Consider the following 22,016-nt stretch of genomic DNA (forward strand, 5'->3'; position numbering starts at 1 on the left):
CCTGTCTGCTCATGAGGCCTGCCTGGAACTCTCTTCTCCTGCCCGAGGGCCCGTGAAGAGAAACCTTTCAGTAAACTCACAGCCAGACCCCCAAGTGAATTCTGGAGTCCTCCCCAGCGTCTGTGGCCGCCTCATCGGCCTCCAGGGCCCCAGCGGCAGGGCACGACTGCCCAGCCGAAGACAGGATTGCTGCTGCCCGGTACCAGGCTGGGGACAGAGATGCCACACGGGCCAGTTTATTCCTGTTACTGCTCTGTACAGGTATATACAGTTGGTGTGAGCCTATGGTACATTATTTCACAAAGTTATCTTACATCCTGTGCACACTCCTCCTGGGCGAGAAGTACCTGCGGGCGGTGGAGGAAAGGACGCTCACGGGAGCCACTCTGTTGCTGAGGACGTGCACGGGGGCGCCCTCCCACCTGCTCCCGGGTGCCGGAGGCTTCCGCAGTCTTTCTCCTGGAGCGGATAGAGGCTGGCGGGGGCCAAGCAGCACCCACAGCCCCCACCACCCCAGCCTGCCTGACCCCACCGAGTACCATCAGCAGCAGGACAGTATCCCCCAGCCCCTCGCCCCCCGCCCATCACGGGGCGCTGGCGTGCATCTTCTCCAGGCAGCTCGTCCAGAAGGTCACCAGCCGGTTGTCACGGTTGACGCAGAAGTCCGTGAAGTCCTTCAGCAGCCGGTCAGCAAACCTCTCGTCGCCGGTGGCGCTGGAGCGCCAGGTCTTGGTCAGCATGGTGTTGTAGGCCCAGCTGTAGCCCACCCTCTCCTCGCAGAACAGGCTCTGGCTGGCGGAGCTGGTGGAGTTGCGGCGCCGCCGTGGCTGCCCCGAGAACTTGCGCTTGGAGTAGGGCAGCTGCAGGAACACCGTGCCTGTGGGGACAGGGGCCAGGTCACAGCTCCGGGAAGGAGGGAGGGAGGGTGCCCGGGCCAGCCCCCCGCCCCCACTCTGGGGCTCCCGGTCCTACCTCGGCCGCCCCAGACCCCGCCCCGTCCACACTGCGCCTGGAGCGCCTCACCTGTGACGTGGATGTACTGAGGCTTGGTCTCAGCAGGGAAGTTGAAAGCAGAGGCAGAATATTTATCTTGAACAAACCCAAACCTAAGGGAAGGACAGGGAGACAGGCCGATGAGGGCCCCCTGGGCTACAGGGACATGGCGGGGGGGGGGGGCGGGGGGGCGTGCTGGGGGGAGCGAGAGTGTGGCTAACACGACTCTCCGACGGCCATGGGATCTGGAAAGTCTCTTTCAGGTGGAACATTCAGGCTGCTCCTCACTGTCCTCACCACTTCCCACCATCCCGGCCCCCTTTCCTCTCTGGTGCTGAGAGCCTCTCACCTGCCCAGCTCTCCCTCCTCCAGCCTTCATCTCCACCCAGCCACCCCCCACTCCATCGCATCAGCCCTCCCCCCTGCGCCCACCCCCAAGACTGTCAGCTCCCCCGGGGAAGGCCCTTATCTTAACTCTGCTGAGCCGGGCCCCTCTCCCCTTCCTCTCAGTTCTCCCACACTAAGCACACAGTAGTTCTCAATAAAGGTTTTGCATTGAGAAATATCATAACTGGAGTCCTTTCCTTAAGGCGAGGAAAGCTAGGGCCCTGCCTCGCTGTGTTCTGGAAACAGGCATCCATGGCTTGTTCTATTCCTGGTTTTTTAATTTCCACAAAGTGCATGTATTACACTTTACATGCTAAGTGCTGTAAAGGATGCATTGGCAGATATGGCCCCTGCCCTGAGTCTGAGGGGTTTATGTAATGAAGCCTGTGATGAGGCAGAACTATAGCAGGGAAAACCCTGTCTCCCTTCCTGGACTGAGCTCCAGGGAGGTGCTGTGTTGCATCCTCTACAGAAGCTGCTGGCTTTACACGGGCACTTGATAATTATTTACTGAAGAACATGTGAAGTCAGACGCATAAACAGATCGGCTGATGGGCACTACCAGCTCATCACTGTCAGCTGGTTCTAGCACATGCAGGAACGGCTCTGGAGTCTGCCCTTCCTCCTCTCTACTTTCCGATCAAGGCTCTCTATTTACTCAGCGTGGATCAGCAGGACCTGCTGACAAACTCGTCTTCCTCATAATAACTACCATCTCCTGGGGCCCTACTAGGTGCTGGGAACGTCAGGGAACCCTCCCAACAAACCCGGTGAAGGGGGAGAACTCGAAGGCAAAGCACCTCACGGTTCCTCAGCCAGATGCCGGTGGAGGCCGAGGTGAACCAGGCCTGTCCGCTTCCCACATCAAAGTCCTTTCCCACCTACCTCTTCATTGACCGCCCCAAATCGCACCCCCTCCTACTGGACGGAGGAAGTCAGGTGCCCTGGCATTCATTTCACAGCCTTTACCAAGCATTGAAGAAAAGGGCTGAGTAAGGTCTAAGGCAGGCCTGGGCCGGCTTGGGTGGGGGAGGCTGAAGAGTCCGGACTTTATCCTGCGGTTGGTGGGGGGCTGTGCACGGAGGGGGGTGTGCCAGGTGGGGCGGGGACAGCTGAAGGCGCCTGAACAAGATGATATGACACTGAAGCAGGCACAGGAGGCTCTGATTTTCTATGAATAACACAAGGCAGCAACCGGACACTGAGTTAGTGATGTTCTAGAGACCCAGCTGGACCGGCCTGGGGGATACAGCTAAGCCTAGGAAAGGCTCTCCCTGGTATACATATTAGGTACCAGTAAATATCTACTGAACGTATCTATTGCTTTTTAACCATTCATTGTCTTCTCAACATGTGTCAAGAGGCTCCTGACAGATTCTACAGTTTTTCACCTCCTGGAGAGTTTGGCTCCAGGTCCTGTAGGAGGCTGAGGAGAGAGCTCTCTGCTCTCCTACAAACTGGAAGAAGAGGGAAGCAAGTCTGAAAAACTACAGCTCCAGGAACCGGACAGGTGGTGCTCATCTCTGAAACCAAGGCAGAGGGACTAGTCGGAGATAAGCAGTGAATCTGTCACTGGTGGACTGGGTCCATCTCCCCAGAAAGGGAATGAACTGGGCTTCGCTGTGGTAACTGCTATTTGAGACCAACACTGATGCCTCCCCATGCTTCCCTCTTGCTAAGGGACAAACCTGTGTGCAATGGCTTCCTGGAAAAGGTGCATTCGGTCCCAGTATGTTTCTGGTTCAAAGCCTAAAAGGAAAAAAGAGTAAATGCCGAGTTGTGATTCCAAGATTTGCAAATCTCCCTGGGTCCAGCCTTGGGTATCCTTCACTACTCTTGGCAATGCTCCCCCCTTGAGCCTGAGCTCTGCTTTTTCACACCACCTGCTTTCAGAAAGACCAGCCTCCACCCCAAGGAGGGATATCCTAAAGACAGTGACAGCCCTCAAGCTTCATCAGGGTCTAGAAAGGAGAGGAATATGAGTCCTCAGCGACCCGTGTGAGCTACTAGAACTTGGTATAAGACTCATTCTAATGACCGTCTGTGCCGAAAGCGGAAAGGAGCAGGATATTAAAATACAACCAAGAGATAAGCTTGAAATGAATGTCATTTGCTTCTAAGGAGAAAAAAAAAAATCCCAATCTTCCATTTTAGGGGTGGGGAAATTGAAGCAAATCAATATAAAATGATTTTTGGAAATGTGATCAGCTGGGGAGGGGAGGGGAGGGGAGGGGGCAGGGCAGGTGAGTGCCCGCCCCCACCGCCCACTTCGTGCTCCAGCCTGGCTGGTGTGAGGACAGGAGCAGGGTGAGGAGGTGGCAGGGCTGAGGCAGCTGTCACACAGCAGAGGCAACAGGCCGGGGCTGCTCTCGGGATCAAGGTGTGGAGGGCTGGGGCGGCAACCACATGAGACCTCGTCCCAGAGGCCAGGGGTGCCTGCAGGGGCTTTGTTGCTCTTTCTGTATTTGGAATTTTATATCTAGGTTAGATTTGAGGATTCTGGGTAACCAAAGAGCAGAAAAGAGAAAAGACTTTGGCTTTAACAGATAAAAACAGACAGTGTATTCTTGTCAGATTTTTAAGATTTTGAATTCCCTGTTATCAGAACGGGAGATAACAGGAAGAGAGGTGGCACAGAAGCAAGAAAATTGATTTTTAGATTCAAGTCCTTATTCCTTTCAACTAGGACTCCTTTCGTTCAGCTGTAACCATGGCAACCAACAGGGGATGCTGGTCTTGAAGACTGGGTTACGACTGGCAGGGAAAACCATCGGTTCACACAGAAATGTCCTCCAGTGCCAGCCCTGCGAGCACCCCTGCGCTGTTGCAGCGAAGGTGGAAAACCCCAGAAGAGTCTTTGGGTGGTATGGGGGGAGATCTCGCCTTCCCCTCAACATGTTAAAAACAGCAGTAGGAGGCGGTGCCTGGCTTAAAGTCATCAGATGCAGACATAATCACCTGCCATTTCAGGACGGCAAAAAACAGTCCCCCCTCGGCCACACCGTGAGGGTAAATGAGAATGTGTGTGTGGGGGGGGATTGGGGGGTGCTTTGTAAACCCTAAAGATCCCAGGATCTTCAGCCTCCAGGGGCCGGGGGGCTCACCTGGAACCCCAACTATCACTTAAAACACTGTGTCTATACACAAATGTCTTCCAAGATGTAAAGAATGTACAGGTGGGCCTTTGGAACAAAAGCTCTTTGCACCCCGGGGGTGGGGGGGCCGTTTCTCTGCCACCAAACACAGCACAGACTCATAAGAACTCAGGAAAAAGCATCTCCTTCACCTCAAAAGTTTTTTTCTCCACACTGATAATTTCTACGCCTGAGAGTCTACAGGGCTCTGACACACCAGCAGCAACTCTAGCTTTTCGTTATAAAAAGATCATCCATGAGCTCATGGGGTGCTTTGTAGGAGCTAATTACATGCTCACTGAAATGAGTGCTTGGTGATGAAAAGTCCATGCTGTGTGAAGTCAGCTCATCCCTCCATCTGTCTACACCTGCCCTCAGAGTCTGGTAGACGAGGGTGGAGCAGCGGGTGGGGTTGGCCCCATGGTCTCCATTCCGGGGAAGCACTCTGAGGGGGTCCCGCGTCCTCCAGGTGCTGACGCATCTCAGCTTTGCACAACAGCACACTGTGTCCTGTTTTTGCTTTCAATGCCTCCCATTTCTGGCCTTTATTCGTGGAGCAGCAGATCCAAGCCTCCAGTGAGGATCAGATTCCTGCCGCCCAAACCAGTAAGGCTGGAGCAGAGAGAGGAGGGTGTAGGGAGAAGCCTGGTGCTGCTCGAGATTTACAGAGCACAGCGCCCTCTCCCACCCACCGTCCCCTCCAGGCCTTACGAGGGTCTTCTTAAGCTAGTGAGGCAGCTCTGGTCACCCCCATTTCAGGAATAAGGCATTTGAGGCTCAGAGACATTAAGTGACTTGCCCAGGGTTGCTCAGCCACTAAGTGAAGAATCAGGATTGAAACTCTGGCCCCAGCACTTCCCTGGTGGCGCAGTGGTTGGGAATCTGCCTTCCAGTGCATGGGACACGGGTTCGAGCCCTGGTCCAGGAGGATCCCACATGCCATGGAGAAACTAGGCCCGTGTGCCACAAATACTAAGCCCGTACTCTGGAGCCCACGAGCAACAACTACTGAGCCTGAGTGACACAACTACTGCAGCCTGCGTGCCTAGAGCCTGTGCTCCGCAACAAGGAGGGACCACCGCAATGAGAAGCCCGCACACTGCAACGAAGAGTAGCCCCCGCTCGCCACAACTGGAGAAAGCCCGCGCGCAGCAACGAAGACCCAACGTGGCCAATAAATAAATAAATTTATAAAAAACAAACAAACAAAACCCTCTAGCCCCCTGACTACAAGGCTCCTTCTTTTCACTGGCCCGTGAAAAGCTGGCCTCCATTTTACCAAATTGAAAAAAAAAAAAAAAAAAAAAGCTGGCCTCCAGGCGCCTCGAGAGGCGACCCTGGGGGAAGGGTCTACGTGGGTAACAGGCCCTCCGGAGAGGGGTGTCTCTTACTGTCAAACAGGTGCTCGCTGCCCTCCTTGAGCAGGCAGCTGATGTTGAGTGGGATGAAGAGCTGGGCCCGGAGCGGGTCGCCGTACAGGTAACTGGGCAGCGCAAAGGGACCCTCCAAAACCGGCACCAACAAAAAGCCACAGGAGGTGGCCTTGCGATGCCAACCTTGGACCTGGTGGGAAGCACAGAAACACACAGCGTCACCTCCAAGTTCATTCTGACAAGAGAAGTAACTTCCTGAGGAGTGAAGCCACCCGAGTGATGGCCTGCGTATTGATCCACAGGTTCACTGATTAATGTCCACCGGCTCCAGACCCGCCCTGGGAGGAGGAAACACAGTTGAACCTCCTGTGAATCCTTGGAAGACCGACCGGGAGGTAAGCGCATGGCTCCTCACAGCCTGAGTTTCTGCAACTTCAGGGGCTCTTTCGGGAGGAACAGGCTAGAGAGAGCTATGTCCTGCCTCTTCTTGCTCCATAGGATGTTGGAGGAAAGTCACAGGATATAGGTTAAGTCCTTCTAATTTTGTCCTTTATCAAAAATTTACTAAGTCCAAAGTATCAAATAGGAAAACAATCCACTCAGGCTGGCTGAGAGAGATAAGACGCGGGCTGCAAGATGATCATGGTGGCCTCTGGCCAAAAGTGACAAGCGCTGACCTCGCAGAATGAGAGCTGCTCTCTGCAAGCTCCCAAACGCCATCTGTCTGAAGACTGACCGAGAATAAAAGTTACTGGGGCTTAACGACAAACCTCCCCACTCTTAGCTTTTCTCCCAGGAACACTCCTAACCATGACCAAAACACCAAGGTCTCTGTTTGACCAAGTAATTTCTAAGGCTTATGTAATATTTATCTAAATAAAATGTGGTTTATAACAAATGTGGACATGGCCTTAAAATAATAATTAACCTACACTCGAGATTCTTAAAAACTTAATAAAATCATGATAAAAATGAGCAGCTTTCAGTGGGTTTTACATGAATTGATGTGCAAAGTGTACTTTTTAAAAGATAGATGCTAAACTCCTCTGAGGAAATAAATACTCTTCTTCCCGCCAAATTATAACTGTATCTGTGTGTGTGTGTGTGTGTGTGCGCGTGTGTGAGTGAGAGAGAACACTGTGGCTGTGTGGTTCTGAGACAGTGTCACCTGGTGGGGCTTCTGAGGAGGACGCTATCGCACTGGGCCAGAGGGTTAGTTCTGGCTGGAGGGAGTGGTCATCCCAGCGCTGACCCGCTGGGGAAGAGCTGGTGTCCCCTGCAAGCTGAGCGGAATGGGCAGCTGGGCGTCTTTTTTGATTTGGACCTTAACAATGTTCCCTGGATGGGAGTGTCTCCATGGGACGGGTCCTCAAAGACAGTAATGCCATTTGGAGGCAGACAGGGGTTGGGCAGACAGAGACGCAGACCAATCTCTTCCACGTCTTATAGGGATAAAACTAGGCTTTTGAGCCCCGGACAGAAAAACCTGTACGTTGCCAGCCGACGCTGTGCTCCTTTCCCTTTGGTCATCTCCTAGGCTCTTCCAAACTCTTTTTGAACTTTCCAGCTGCTTTCAGCTGTGCAATGAGATGTTTGGACCAGTGTTGGAGGGGCGTGGGATTCAGTTGAAGCCACAGAGAAATACTCTTTGGGGCGGAAGGAGAGAGCATATAAAAAAGGGTAGGAGACCATAAAGATGGCTCACGAAGGCTCCTGGAAGACACTGACAGCTCGGCTAAGGAGCATTTATTTTAGACACACAGCCTGGGATGGGGGGTGGCCAGGAGCAATGAGTGACCTGATGAGGCAGCTGGACCACGGTGGACGAGAAGCAGAAACAGTCAGGAGACCAACTGAAACAGGGCTTCTCAGCTTTGGCACTTGAGACACTGGGGCTGGGGGATTCTTTGCCGTAGAGGCTGTGTTGTGCTCTGTGCTATAGGATGATGGGCTACATCCCTGGTCTCCCCACCACCCGCTAGACCCCAGGGGCACCCCCACCATTTGAGGCAAGTAAAAATGTCTCCAGATATGCCAAATGCTCCTAACAGGTCACAACCACACACCTCCCCCACCCCTGTAGAGAACCAGTTAATAGCAGTGATATTCACGAACAGAGGATTGTGTAGATAAACTATGATACAAACAAGCAACAGAGTATTCTGCAGCCCTTAAAAATAATGAGGCAATGTCTTCCAAATTGAGCTGATGTAGTGTGTTCTTGGTTACCAAAACACTCAGGTAGCTTTGGAAATTTGAAATGGTAAATATTCATGATGTATAAAAAAAACATGATACAGGGACTTCCCTGGTGGTCCAGTGGTTAAGAGTCTGTGCTTCCACTGCAGGGGGCGCTGGTTCGATCCCTGGTTGGAGAAGTAAGATCTCGCATGCCACACGGTGCAGCCCAACAAAAACAAAACACATGATACATAACTATAGAATCTTAATTACATAAAAATGGATGCTTAGTTGCATAGATACATAAACGGGACCTAGAAGGACGTGTCAGACTCTAAAATACTTGTGATTACGGATGACTTTGATTTTTTACTTCTTGTGTTTTTTAGTTTCCTATTACGCACATGTTAACTTTTAAGAAACAAATGTTATTTTAAAAACTTTCCCCCCAAATGAGGCAAAACAAATTAAAAAACAACTACAGCGAAGCCGACTTATTTATATTGATACAGAAGATATATAGGTGATAGGAAAAGCACAACATGAATAGTAAATATTCTGAGCTACTATGTCTGTTAAAAAAAAAAAAAAAAAAGTAAAAGTAACAGGGCCTCTATATGCACAGAATCTCTCTCCAAGTACCAGCAAAGTGGCAGGGCAGTAGATGGAAGTCCCAGGGAACAGGGTGAGGGTGGGAGAGAGGGTTACATTCTGCTCTGCACCAGTGATTCTCAGCTGGGGGCAATGCCTCCCCTCCCTGGGGACATCAGCAATATCTGGAGACATTTTTGGTTGTCACAGGAGGGTATGCTACTGGTATTTGGTGGGTAGAGGCCAGGGATGTTGTTCAACATCCTACAATGCACAGGCCAGGCCCCCCCATGACAGAACCATCGGCCCTACGTGTCAGTAGCACACCAAGGGTCAGAAACCCTGATCTACACACCCTTTTCGACTGTTTGAATTTTTCACTATGCTTAATTTTTTGAAAGAGGCTAATCCAACGGTCCACGTGAAGGTAATAGGAGCCTGAAGTGAAAACCATTTTTTGAGTGACGTGAATCTCTACCGAGCACCTGCGCGCCCGTCTGCCAGGTGAGCCCAGGCCTGACCGCACATAAGGGGGTCTCACCATCTCAAAGAGCACAGCGGCGGTCACCGCCATCCAGTGCAGCTTGATCTCGAAGGCCGCGTTCAGTGAGAAGTTGCCGTGGTAGTAACAGCTGCACCACTCCAGTCGGTCTGTGCGGTTGTTCACATCCACGTCCAGGGTCACGGTCCTCTGCTCTGGGACAGTGGCAGCTACATGGCAGGGGGGGAGGTTGGTGGCCGGGGGGAGGGAAAGGAAGGCAGGGGGTGAGGAGGAAGAGAAAACAACTGAGCATCCAGATGTGAAACTGCAGATTCCAGATGCTTCCTGGAAATCAGCTAGTCCAGGGCTCGGCAAATGCTTTCCATAAATGTCCACGTAGTAAATATTTTAGGTTTTGCAGGCTACAAGGTCTCTGTTTCAACTATTCAATGCTGCCGTTACAGTGCAAAAGCAGCCTCAGGTATTACCTAAACGAGTGGGCGCAGCTGTGTTCCAGTAAAACTTTACAAAAACAAATGGATTTTTAGGGCAGTCAGGCTACTCTGTGTGATACAATAATGGTGAATACATGTCATTATACATTTGTCAAAACCCATAAAATGCACAGCACCAAGACTGAACCCTAAGGGAAACCATGGGCTTTGGGTGATAATGATGTGTCAGTGTAGGGTTGTCGATTGTAACAAATATCCCACTCCAGTGGTGACGCTGATAGCAGGGGAGGCTGTGCATGTGTGCAGGTTGTGCGGGGCGGGGCAGGGAGTATATGGAAACTGTACTTTCTGCTCAGTTTTGCTGTGAACCTGAAAGTGCTCTAAAAATAAAGTTTATTATAAAACAAACAAATGAACAAACAGGTGACAGGCCAGATGTGGCTGGTTAAACCATAGTTCGCTTCCCCTAATCTAATCCAATTCCTGATTTACAGATGAGGAAACAGCAACCCATGGAGGAAAAACGTCTTGGCCAAGATCAGAGTCAGAACCTCAGCCAGGCTGAGCCCCAGATCTTCCAATTCCAGTGACCACGAAGGGACATGATGGGACACACAACCCGGACCACAGCGAGGAGAAGGTCTTGCTTTTCTGGTTTCAACCCAGGAAGGCAATAGTTCTATAATTGTTTCTCAAGAAATGAAACCTCTTAATGAAGGCTAACGCTCTGTCCCAACAACCGTGTGCTGCCCAAGGATGTCAGGTCAGTGCCAAAGTGGCTCATCCAATCTGGGCTCCTGCTCAGAAATCCTTCTCAACCAAGACAGGGGTGTTTTAGAGACGGGTCAGACTGTCAAGTTCCTGACCAGACTAAAGGCCCAAAGCGGGCTCAGAAGTAAGAAGATCAGGGCTCTGCTCCACCTGGCTGGGCACTGCCACACATGGGGCTTCCGCAAACTACGATCGGACCCTCTTTCTCCCCTGCCCCCTTGAATCCAGTGACATTTCTCTGCGGCAGTCAGCTTAGTTCTGGGTTCTGCAGGTAGAAGCCCCGAGTGGCTTTTATCACACACAAGTAACAGCTCTTAAGTCAGCAATTTGAATGAACTTGTGCTGGGGGGGCAGTGGAGCTGCCGCTCGGACGCTGAACGGGACCTGGGCAGACCAACACTCAGCTGCGAGGTACACAGCTTGTCATCCTCTCAAAACCAGAACGTGCAAAAAAAAAAAAAACCAGAACGTGCAAAGTGGGAGACACTGTCGACTTGGACTGGGAAGACCTAAGCCCTGCCGTCCAAGCCCTGCGCCCCTGAGAACATTGCTCCACCCCTCCTGGTTTGGCTCCTCGTCTGCAAACTGAGAGGGCGCCCGTCCAGCGGCTCTGCAGAGAAGAGGGGAGGGTCAAGTGAAACATGGATGAGAAGGGCTCTCGGACTCCCCTCCTGCCTTCTCCTCTGGCCACCCTCCCTTGTGACTCTCCTCCTTTCCTCCTCCTCCTGTTATTCCTTCCTCCCAGTTTAAGCCACGGGCTTATCACCACTGCTCCATCAGAGGTCTGCCTAAGACTCCCATGGACGCTGCTTAAGCCTAAAGAACTAGGTGGCTCTGGTGCTAAAAGTCTCATCAGAACGAGTTTCTGTCTCTGCCTCGTGTTCCTGACTCCTGACACCGCCAGAGGAACCCTTTACTGAACAGCCCAAACTCAAGGAAGGAAGTTTGCTCTCTGGGCTTGGACAGTGTGTTCTCTGTAGGTGAAAAGCCCCGGTCACAAAAGAAAGGGCACTCAGAAAACACCAGCAGTGACCTTGCACATGTCTCCTCTCCCATGTGGCACGTCAAGTTCAGAACAGGCTGGTCTGAGGAAGCCAGAGGAAGCGCACTGTTCAGCCTAGTGGTTACGGGCTCAAGATACCACTGGCTTCACTCCTCAGTAGGGGAGGTGACAGTGCAGACGCTGCGGGCAGAGGATGCTGACAATGGTGTGAGTCCAGCTGAGGTGCAGCCCCTGGCCAATTCTCTGCATCTCTTCTCGACTTCCATGAGGACCGGCTTGTTCCCCTTGGGATAGGGAGATATAGCGAGGCCAGTGAATAAGGACAAACCCAGGCTGAGCATCCTTCACCCGTGTCACAGAGACGGGTTGTCAAAGACCTGAGGAGGGGATCGGTGTCACAGGAGGAGAAAGAACAGCATCTCAGGGAGGGGAGTGAAGGTAAAGGTAACAACCAGCTCTGCCCACCGACAGAACGAGCAATCTCAGGAGTGAGCGCCACGTGGGTGGGAGTTTTCAAAGAGCGGCCGGCTCCCCACTCCTCAGGGCTGCTGTGGAAGACATTCAAACATCAGGGTTTGGACCGAGGTGCCCTACAGCCCCTTCTGAGCCTGAGATCCGGTGGGCTGCAAGAGAAGGCTGAGAAGTAAAAGGCGTGGGACTGGCTCAAGGGATGCAGTGCTGCCTCTTCCGGGGTCTCGGATCCCCTGAGCTTCACGGCTCAGCGACACAAGATGACAGGGGTGGGGAAGTGGAGCCACCACAGACCAAGCCAGACAGGACCATGTGCCACCGCCAGGCATTTCAAAACAGTTTTCTGCTGCTAACTTCCAACTGAGAATTAGGAATGTCTAAAAAGGAACACATCAAAATGAATGAACGAAAAAGGGAGCAGGTCATAAGTGATACAAAGGCCTTCTTCCCCTTCTATGTCATTTTGATTTTTTTCTGAGAAAAATACTCAACACTACAGATAGACCAATTTCACTTAAGTAAACAATACAGTAAAAGTCTATATTCTAACCTGAAAAAATGCTGGGAAGAAGGATCTCATGTCCTAACACAGAGGTGGGAGGGGTGTTACTGGAGAGAAGTAGCTGTAATAATGCCGTGTTGGGTTTAAAAGGAAAAGAAACCCACTTCCTGTGGGAGGGGTGGTGGGAAAGGAAGCTGATGGAGTAAAATTCCACTATAACAATCATGGGAGCCATTGAAAACCTAGTAAGTGGATGTTTTCCCAGAAAACATGCACATATGAAAGATTCTGCCTAGTTTCAGAACCACCGACCCTCCTGACACCCCTGTACAGGGTGAAGAATACCCCAGGTTGATAAACTACCCGCTGTAGACATAAATCTCTTTGCCCCTACTCTTCCTCTTTTTTGGACATATTTTCCCATATGCTTTTCCTTTTTGACCACACTTTTTGAAGTAACTAAGAACCAAAGCTAAACCAAATGACACAAATCTCATCCTGAGCTTCAGATGATGGCAGTCACGAGAGGGTTGTACCAGCGGCTGCGGGAGAAGACTTTGGAAATGAGGATGTCCCTAGAGAGACTGTCAAGATAGCCTCCAGAACCAAAATGATGACGCATTTCCCAGAAGCAGTAACCCTAACCAAGGGGTAAGTGCAGCACACGGGCTGGGACCCTGCACACACCCCCGTGGAGACCTTGGTGAGAAGCAGTGGTCTGTCCCCTGCCTCTCGCACAAAGCACTGGCCACACTGGCCCTGAGCAACTCTGAGAATCTGGAAACTGTGACGACTTGTAGCGTTTCCATTCCACCAGCTAGGCAAGCATTCCAATTAGCCGGGCACTTCTGGGCTAACCAAGTAGAATGGGGAATTTCCCTGGAGTTCGGCCTATGTTACGTTTGCTTCCCTCCATCCAGAGGGTTTTGAGGGTCTCTCCAACCTGCCTTTGAGGGAAATCTCACGACGCCCTGCCTAGGGCACGCATTTTCTAAAGACGCTCACATCTCGACCCATCAGTCCGGTCCTTGAGAGCAGAGGTCACCACTGTTCAATAAGCAGGTGCTCACCCCATCTTAGGGCTGCAGGAACCGAGGAAGGGAAAGAAGAATCCCGGTGTGCATCCCTTGATGGGGTAAGCACATTTGGGGAGGGAGGGCAGAGAGGAGGGTCACGCACAGGGTGAGTGCCTGGAGTGGACACCTCTGAGGTCTTCTTCTTCTGAGGTCCTAGGATGTTGTAGTCATGGGACAGCCTCTGGCAAGAGCTAAACCAGCAGTGAGCACCAGCTCACGTCCCCTGTGTCCTGAGCCTCTTGGGAAAAGTGACCACACCGTCTGTCCTCTCCTATCCATAGAAGATTAGTGTCCTGCCCTGATCTGACAACTGCTGAGCCCTGTTGGTTTGTTGGGACAATGATGAGCTCGACCCACTAGGCTGGTGAAAGCCGCACAGGAGCCACGGTGCTAACAGTCACAGTGTGACAGCCACGGGGGCCCTAACCCTGGTTCCCGTGGCACCGCCCCTTTGGCTGCCCCTCTGCTCAGCCACCCGCCAGTGTGTCCCCGGGCTCCATCTGCTTGGGCACCTACCTAAAAGCGCAGCTGCCTGGCTCCGGCCCCCAAAGCTGCGGCTGAAGGAGCTGTGCCTGCTGGCGTAGGAGGCTGGCCGGCTGGGCAGCCAGGGCAACAGGAAGGCAGGGATCTCCGAGTGCAAGAGCTCCTCGGCCACGAAGGCCACCTCAAACCACTTGCGCTGGAAGCTGGCGAAGTCGTCCACCGCCGTCGTGTGCCAGGCAGTGGGCTGCTGCACGGCCACTGGGAAGGGCAGAGGGGAGGGGGAGCCCTCAGCACAAGCTCTCGTGTGCTCACCGGTTCACGCCCAACACGGGTGAACCTGAAAACACAACGCTAACGAGCCAGACACAAAAGACCACAGAGCGTGTGAGCCCGCTTGGGTGAAATGTCCAGAACAGGCCAGTCTTCAGAGACAGAAAGCTGACTGGTGGTGGCCAGGGCCTGGGGGAAGAGGAGTTTTGGAGGGAGCCCTAATGAGGACGGGGTTTCCTTTCAGGGCAATGGAAGAGGTCTGGAACTAGATAGAGGTGGTGGTTGCATGACACTTAGAATACTCCATGCCACTGCCTTTTAAAATGGTTAGTTTTGGGAACTCCTTGGTGGTCCAGTGGTTAGGACTCAGTGCTTTCACTGCAGTGGCCCAGTCAGATTCAACCAAGATCCCGCAAGCCGTGCCCCACGGCCAAAAAAAAAAAAAAAAGCCAAATAAATAAATAACTAAAATGGTTAGTTTTATGTTATGCAACCTCTCCTTCAATTAAAAAAATATTTTATCCCCAGTTTCAGACCTCTAATTTCAGAGCATGTGACAGTAACTGGGGGTTTTTCACCTTGAAGGTAAGGTGGGTGTCTACTGGTCAAACTCAGAATTTAAGGGAAGAGGGGTGATGGACACACTTGGTGTCTACGAGGAAAAAACCTAGACGGATCCACTTCCAATACATGCTTGGATAAGAGCGCCAGTGAGTGGCACCAGCCGCTTCATCTGATGGAGTATTCCCGAAGCCCAGAGGCCGAGAAGCTGTCTGTCTGAAGGGTGGAAGTCACTCCCCTCCAAGGTCCCTGTGTGCTCGGGAGGGACTGGAGATGCTGGTCGGAACCCTGGGTGCCTGCAGCTCTGACCAGGCTGGAAATTGCTCCCCTTCTGGGAATTCCTTTTATTCATTAAAAAACAAAATACTTGAAATTTATCTTGGAAAGCTTGCTAGTCTTCCTGGAGGAAGAGATGGAGTCTGAAGGCCCAGCAAGTAAAAAGTGCTCTCAGTTAGATGAGAGCTGTCATGTTATACTCAGACCCACCTGCACTGGGTGGGGGTCGGGGGCGCCGTGAGTAAAAACAGTGACCAGCAAATGAGCCGCGGGCATTTCCTCATCATTTGCCTCAGCCTCTTTTAGGCTTATCTTCCATCCACACTGTGCTCACCAAGAATGTACTGTGGCTTTAAGAAACCCTTTGTCACTCTGGTGATGCTCAAAGTAAGTACAGATGCTCAAGGAGGCTGACGGATCCGTCAACTTAGGGGACAGCATCACACGAGGAGCTCGAGAAGCACCGTCATTTAACGGAGCATGTCACCAGGAAACACCTGCCCCACGGGCAACAGTTCGCCTCACCTCGCTCAGGCTCTCTGTCCATCACTATCTTGTAGAAATAGAAGCCATATATGAAGGTCCGCCAGACTTCACCAGAGGCGTGTGTGATGAGCTGCTCTTCCAGCATTTTCTAGAAGGAGAGACAACGAAGCTCTGAAATTCCTGCAGGGGAACATCTCAGAGGTGCAGCCCTCAAACCCCACTCTCCACCCCCATCAGCGGTGACGACTGCGCTGTGTTAAATGCTGTGCCTGGTGTAAATTATATTATAAAATGCAAATGCATAATACAGTATCATCAGATATTTCAAACATACAGAGAAGTATAAAGAAAATCCAGGTCATGCCATCAGCTAAATTCAACTAATTTAACTTTTTGCTATACAGACTTCAGAGATTTTTGTTTAAAAAAAAAAAACATCTCGGGAATTCCCTGGCAGTCCAGTGGTTAGGACTTTCACTGCCGAGGGTGTGGGTTCGATCCCTGGTCGGGGAACTAAGATCCCGCAAGCTGTGCAGCGTGGCCAAATAAAATAAAAATTAAAAAATCTCTATGGAGTCTCCCATGTCTCACTCCCCTTCCTCTCTCTCCAGAAATAAATGGTTAGCGAAATGTAATTCTCATGCATGTTTTTAATAATTTTATTATATAGACAAGTATTGATCAAACAGCACTGATTCCCCATGGGGGCCTCTGTGTGGACAGTACGGTGTGAACCGACCTCTCCCTTTCCCCTTCTCTCGAGTTTAATTCCAGTTCAGAACAGTGTCATTAAATTCAGCGAGTGCTTGCTCAGTGCCTACCATGTGCCAAGCAACACGGCGGGCACTGGTGATGTGGAAACACACAGTAAGGGATGGCCTGCGCTCGGGGGGCCTGGTCAGGGCGGAGGACGAATGAGATGTGGACCCCACTCTGCTGTGCCCAGCGATCGACAGAGGATGCGCGGGGTGCCAGGAAGATGCTGAGGCAGAGGGAGGGCACTGCCTGGGGATCCTTCACAGAGACTCCCCCAAGGTTCAAAAGCACAGATTCTGCCCAAAACATTTCAGTTCCGGTGGCAGATTATGCCCGATGTTTAAGTCAAGGTAAAGTAGTGCCTTTCGAACCAAGACCTGCTCTATGATTCGTTGATCCCAGACAGGCCTCACACTGACTAAAAACAGACTCTTACTCCACCTGGTGACCTCATTACTGGCGAGGGCCCCCGCTCTGTGGTCTTACCTGCATGATGTCGATGGCCATGGCCTGCGTCTGCACCCCATCCACGTTGTTCACCAGCCAGTGTACCACTTCCGCACTGATGAAGCAGCACGGTGAGAGGCCCTTCTGCTCAGGGAGCAGCTGGACTCCTGTCCTGAGTTCCAAGGCGGCAACAAGCAGAAAGAGAAGGTAAAAAAGAAGGGACCCCCACTAAAACATTTGATATCTGAAGTGAGGATCCCCACAGCTCAATTTCTCCACATTAATCCTAGACTCAGAGAAATCCCTGTGACAGGACAAAAGAAGGTGTTACAGGGGAAAAGGAGAAGGGGGAGGAGAGAACCTGGCCTTCAGAGAACACCTATGCTTGTCGGGCGTTACACTGGGTAATTTACATGATTATTTCATTCAATCCTCACATCGATCCTGTGAATCAACCATTATAATCCCACTTTACAAACAAGGTAACAGAGGCTCAGAGAGGTCAAGTGACTCACCCAAGGTCTCACAGCTGCTGAGCGTAGTCAGGTATAAACCCACCAAACCACGCTGCCTGAGCACCACCCCAGCTTGGGCCACGGGATCCTCCCACCCCTGCACTCATTCATGAAAGAAGCCACTTACGAGGGGTGCTTCATGGCCTCCAGGATCTCCACCAGGGTGGAGGAGGACGTCAAGGAGCTGGCCGCCAACTGCTGAGAGCTGTAACACAGAGAAGCAGAGTGAAATTCCCGAGTCTTGACCCTCTTGCTTTGCTTCTTACAGAGCTGGAAACCAGGCTGATATGGACACTGAAGGCATTCAAGCAAATTCTGGACAGTTACATCCTGGAGATATCTCACAGGGGGGTTCCTGCTTCCAACATGTATACATTTAAAAAAAAAAAGGATTCAAAGTGGTTTTGTGTCCAAACTTGCTTCCTTTAATAAGCATCTCCCCTCTGAATAATACGTCAGGCTTCACCCCTTCCAAGAAATCTCTCTAGAAGAATGCTCTGGACCTTTCACACATCACATCATTTAATCTCACCAAAGAACGCTAGGTAACATGGTCAGAGCACAGGGGGCAGAATCCCAGGATCATCACCATCAGCTGGAGGGCCTCTGGTTTTTCTTGGCCTAAGTTTCCCCATCTGAAAACTGGGGATGATACTGTTCCTGTCTTCCAGGGTTGCTGTGAGGTTAGTGTGTGTAAAATACTGTGCATGGGACTGACACCCACAAAGTCCAAAACGGTAGACCATACTAAACACAGTAACAGTAACATCCACCCTTTGGAACTTGGAGATGTAAAAGGAGCTGGTGAAGGTCAGAGCTGGGAAGCGTCAGGGTCATCATTTGAATCCCGTCTGTCTGCTCCAGCGCCCAGATCTTTCCGTCACCTGCTGCCCGAGTTCTTCCTCGATGGTACTATGGTCCCTTAAACATGCTTAATACTCAGCGACCGAGCCCAGATTACTGGGCATGGGACACACAGGGCCACCCATCACACCAAACCTGGGGCTTATCCGGAAGCTCCTTAAACCCCTCCCATTCCTCAGTCCCAGCCTCCTCTTCCTACTAGGCAGGTCCAGGACCCACTGGAGCATTTCAGAATCTCAGGGTTAAAGAAGACTTTAAAGATCCTGGAAGTGAACTAATGCCTGAGTCCTCGCGACAAGAGTCTGGACAGAGGCCGCTCCATTGTGTGAACATCTTCAGTGGCAGAACCAGCTGCTTGGGAGCTCTTTATCGTGAGGTGGAGTGTGTTCTCTGTAATTCAGTCATTGGTCCTGATTCGTGTTGTTTTTGGCCTCTCATCTCCAGCCTAAACATTCCCAGTTCCTCTTCCAAAAGCAGAAGAGAACCTGCCACGTGAGCAACGAGGAAGCAGAGAAGTGCACGCCTTTCCTGTGCCCTGGGCTGCCGGAGCCGAAGCGTCTGCCAGACTTGGCAGGGACGTGGGCCTGGGGAGACGACAGAGGCCAGACAAGGCCAGGCCTGCGGCTGCCTCCAAACTGACCACCTCTACCAGCCAGTATAGACGAGATGCAAGTAAATCCAGCACAGGATGTGTGACGTGCAAAGGAAACTGCGTGGCTGCTGATGGGGACCAGCCAGGTGAGCTGCCTCAGATGACCTTCTGCGCTCAGGTGAAAGGTCCAAAGTCATGTCTCTTAGACCATTTAGCTGAGGACCACTCAGTCAGTGCAGTGAGGGAACAAGAGCAGACTGGACAGAATTACGATAAACCAAACGCAGCTGGGAAGGATATAAAAAAGAAGTTTCTCAAATTTGACAACAGCATTAAAAGCTGGGCACTTCCTCCAGCAAATGAGCTCCAAGCAGCTTCTTTTCCCCCTGGTTATTCAGGAACAAGAAAAGAGCCACGGAGGGACTTCCCTGGCAGTCAAGTGGTTAGGACTCTGCGCTTCCACTGCAGGGGGCACGGTTTCCATACCTGGTTAGGGAACTAAAATCCCATATCCCACACAGCGCAGCCAAAATTAAAAAAAAAAGAAAGAAAAGAGAAGAGCCACATTGGGGCTCTTAATCGACCCATTCACTGTTCGTCCATTTCCTCAGGTGGCGTGGACTGACTGCACCTGACATAGGCAAGGCATCGGGCCATGGGCGCCCCGTGCAGCAGGACGGGTTCGCTCTGGGCCCCCTTCCCGAAGCCCACTCCTGCACAGTGCCTGATGCTTCTCTGTGTCTCTGCGGCAACCTCTTAGCTGTCCTGTGAGGAAGGCAGGGCACTGACCACTAGCCCTGTCGAAAGGTGCTGGTGAGGACCGACTGTCTGGGCTCCCAGATATAACTTGTGGCCGAGTCAGACCTTGGGCCTGGGATCCGGACCCCCGGCCTCTGCAGCCTTTGAGGTCAGACCAGCCTCACTGCCCAGGAGCATGAGTTTGGCCTTTCTGGGTCTCACCTGCTGTCATTGGAGTTTGCAGAGGGGAAGCCCTGTTCCCCTGAGCTCTGCGAGTTCCCAAAGGTCTGGCTGTTGCCTCTGTCCACGGACTGGCCTGTGCTCACCCCCAGACTGGTGCTGTCCGACATCGGGGTGGCCGTCTGGTCCACAGACACCTGTAGGAGATTTAAAAGTTAACACCAAAGGGAAAAAAAAAATCTTTCAGGCTATTCACACGCATGGTCCTACCCATTTCTCTCATTCCCAGTCCCCACTAGTCCCTGGTTGAGGAGCTAAAGGAGTCCAGGGACCACCCTGCTGGCGTGTGCCCCCTTCTATCGGAGCCAGTGGGGGGGGGGGATTCCTGTGCCGCAAACTGAGGCCACGGGAGGCCAAGGTGCACAATGAACCCCTGGGACCAGGACCTGACTCAAACCACAAGATTTACACTAAAGAAAACCCCCACCAAGGGAGTAAAGAAGTCAACATCATTCCTCAGGGCTGGGAGAAGGGAGAGAGCACGGTTAGAGACAAGCAGCTCTCCTGGCCCCCAGTCTTCCTCACTCGCGCCTGTCGCAGGTGCAGTCAGTCTTCCCATTTGCCCAGGTTCACAGCTCAGGTGCATCTGAAGCTCCCTTCTCCAGCTTCACCTCTAGAGGCCTCGTCCTGTGGCCTCCCGTCTGCCGACTCCCACGACCCCTCAGGCGTGCCTGCCCCACCGCCTGGCTCCCACTGACCCCCCCACCTCACACACACCCTACCTGTGAGCACTCCAGCTTCATCTTCCTAAAGGATAGCTCCAATCTCATCACTCCGTTACTGTGAAATCTTTCAAGACTCCCCACAAGCTACCGAACTGAGAACCGACTCGCGGCACCGGAGCTCTGGCTCAAACTGCCCCATCCACGCTCACCCACGGCTCTGTTTCCAGCCGAGTCAACCCTGTGTGTTTAAAACTGTCTGTGTGCCCCACCAACCTGCGACGCCCTTCCCCACCACCACAGGCTACAAACGCTGTGTTTCAAATGCTGCTCCCTTAGTGAAACATTCCCTGACTCACTCTGCCCCCATCCCCAAACAGAAACTGTCTCTCTACTTTGGGTCTCTGAGCCCTGCCTGGGAGCTGCCAGGTTTTGCTTCATGTCATGGTTTTCTATCTGTCTCATTCCCTTTAAACGGCCTGGAGGGCAGGACTATGACCTGCCCACCTAGAGAGGCTGCACCCCACAGCAAACATCTGGAGAGAACAGCAAGCCTTCCAGAGCACTTCTGGAAAAATCTAAGACTCCTAGTCCCTCTTACATGGGGTTCTCGAGTACTTCCAGAATGGAGCCTTATATTATCAGATACTCTATTGGATGATGGAAAAATCACTCCTTCTAAAACAGGGAATCTCGGGACTTCCCTGGTGGCGCAGTGGTTAAGACTCCACACTCCCAATGCAGGGGCCCCAGGTTTGATCCCTAGCCAGGGAACTAGATCCCACATGCATGTTGCAACTAAGAGTTCACATGCCACAACTAAGGACCTGGAGAACCACAAGTAAGGAACCCACCTGCTGCAACTAAGACACAGCTCAACCAAATGAATAAACAGTAAAAAATAATAATAATAAAATAAATAAAACAGGGCATCTCAACCACCGCATTATCGCCGTTAGGGGCCAGATAAGCCTTTGTTGTGGGGACCGTCCTGTGCATCCTCGGGTGCTGAGCAGCTCCCTGGCTCCTACTCACCAGATGCTAGTAATGACCCCCTTATCATTGCCCTCTGCTCCAGCTGTGACAAGTAAAAATGTTTCCAGGTATTACCAATCGTCCCCTAGGAGACAAAATCACCCCTGGTTCTAAAAGAACCAATTGGCTCTCCTACATCAGGTTCAATGAACTGCCAAAAAAAAAAAAGGACCAATAAGTCTTTGCCAGCACCATAAATACTGAGAAATGCAGCAAGAAGCAGTTTGCAATTACCAGCTACCACCTGCCCCCAACCAGTAAGACTTAGGAATAGATGCTACACCGAAAAATTAAGTTAGAAGCTAACGGAGGGGACTAGACTCAGTTCTCAGGCACAGAAGCCTCTAGGTGCTGCCTCTCTGGTGGGGTCATCTCTCGTCTACTGCCCCTGAGAATTGCCCCACCAGCCTGAGCCAGGAAGTGGTTAAGAATTATCCTCTAAATCAGAAATTGGCAAATATTTTCTGTCAAGGACCAGATGGTAATTATTTTAGGCTTTGTGGGCTATAAAGCCTGTTGAAACTTATACAGTTTCTGTATAAGTGAAAAAGCACAAAAGCAGCCATCAATGATGTAAATGAAGGGGGTGTGGCTTTGTCCTGATAAAACTTTATTGACAAAAGCAGATGGTGGGCCAGATTTGCCCCACCCCTGCTCCATATCACACAACGTC

General features: G+C 51.7%; 1 protein-coding gene across 10 annotated transcripts in view; it reads right to left on the reverse strand.

The window, feature by feature from the left end:
• Positions 1 to 220: 220 nt before the first annotated feature.
• The window catches only part of DEPDC5 (DEP domain containing 5, GATOR1 subcomplex subunit), a 92,970-nt gene continuing 71,174 nt past the window's right edge, over positions 221 to 22,016 (reverse strand). For all 10 annotated transcript variants that reach the window (XM_067700136.1, XM_067700141.1, XM_067700138.1 and 7 more), the window contains 10 exons: positions 19,629 to 19,783; positions 17,340 to 17,417; positions 16,737 to 16,869; positions 15,534 to 15,642; positions 13,935 to 14,159; positions 9,201 to 9,370; positions 5,906 to 6,077; positions 3,069 to 3,129; positions 1,024 to 1,106; positions 221 to 877 (listed from right to left, as the gene is read on the reverse strand). In XM_067700136.1, coding sequence (XP_067556237.1) covers positions 585 to 877; positions 1,024 to 1,106; positions 3,069 to 3,129; positions 5,906 to 6,077; positions 9,201 to 9,370; positions 13,935 to 14,159; positions 15,534 to 15,642; positions 16,737 to 16,869; positions 17,340 to 17,417; positions 19,629 to 19,783 — 1,479 coding nt within the window. In that variant the 3' untranslated portion in view covers positions 221 to 584. The remainder of the gene's footprint in view (positions 878 to 1,023; positions 1,107 to 3,068; positions 3,130 to 5,905; positions 6,078 to 9,200; positions 9,371 to 13,934; positions 14,160 to 15,533; positions 15,643 to 16,736; positions 16,870 to 17,339; positions 17,418 to 19,628; positions 19,784 to 22,016) is intronic.

The sequence above is a fragment of the Pseudorca crassidens genome, chromosome 12 (assembly GCF_039906515.1).
Source record: "Pseudorca crassidens isolate mPseCra1 chromosome 12, mPseCra1.hap1, whole genome shotgun sequence".
NCBI classification, from domain to species: Eukaryota; Metazoa; Chordata; class Mammalia; order Artiodactyla; family Delphinidae; genus Pseudorca; species Pseudorca crassidens.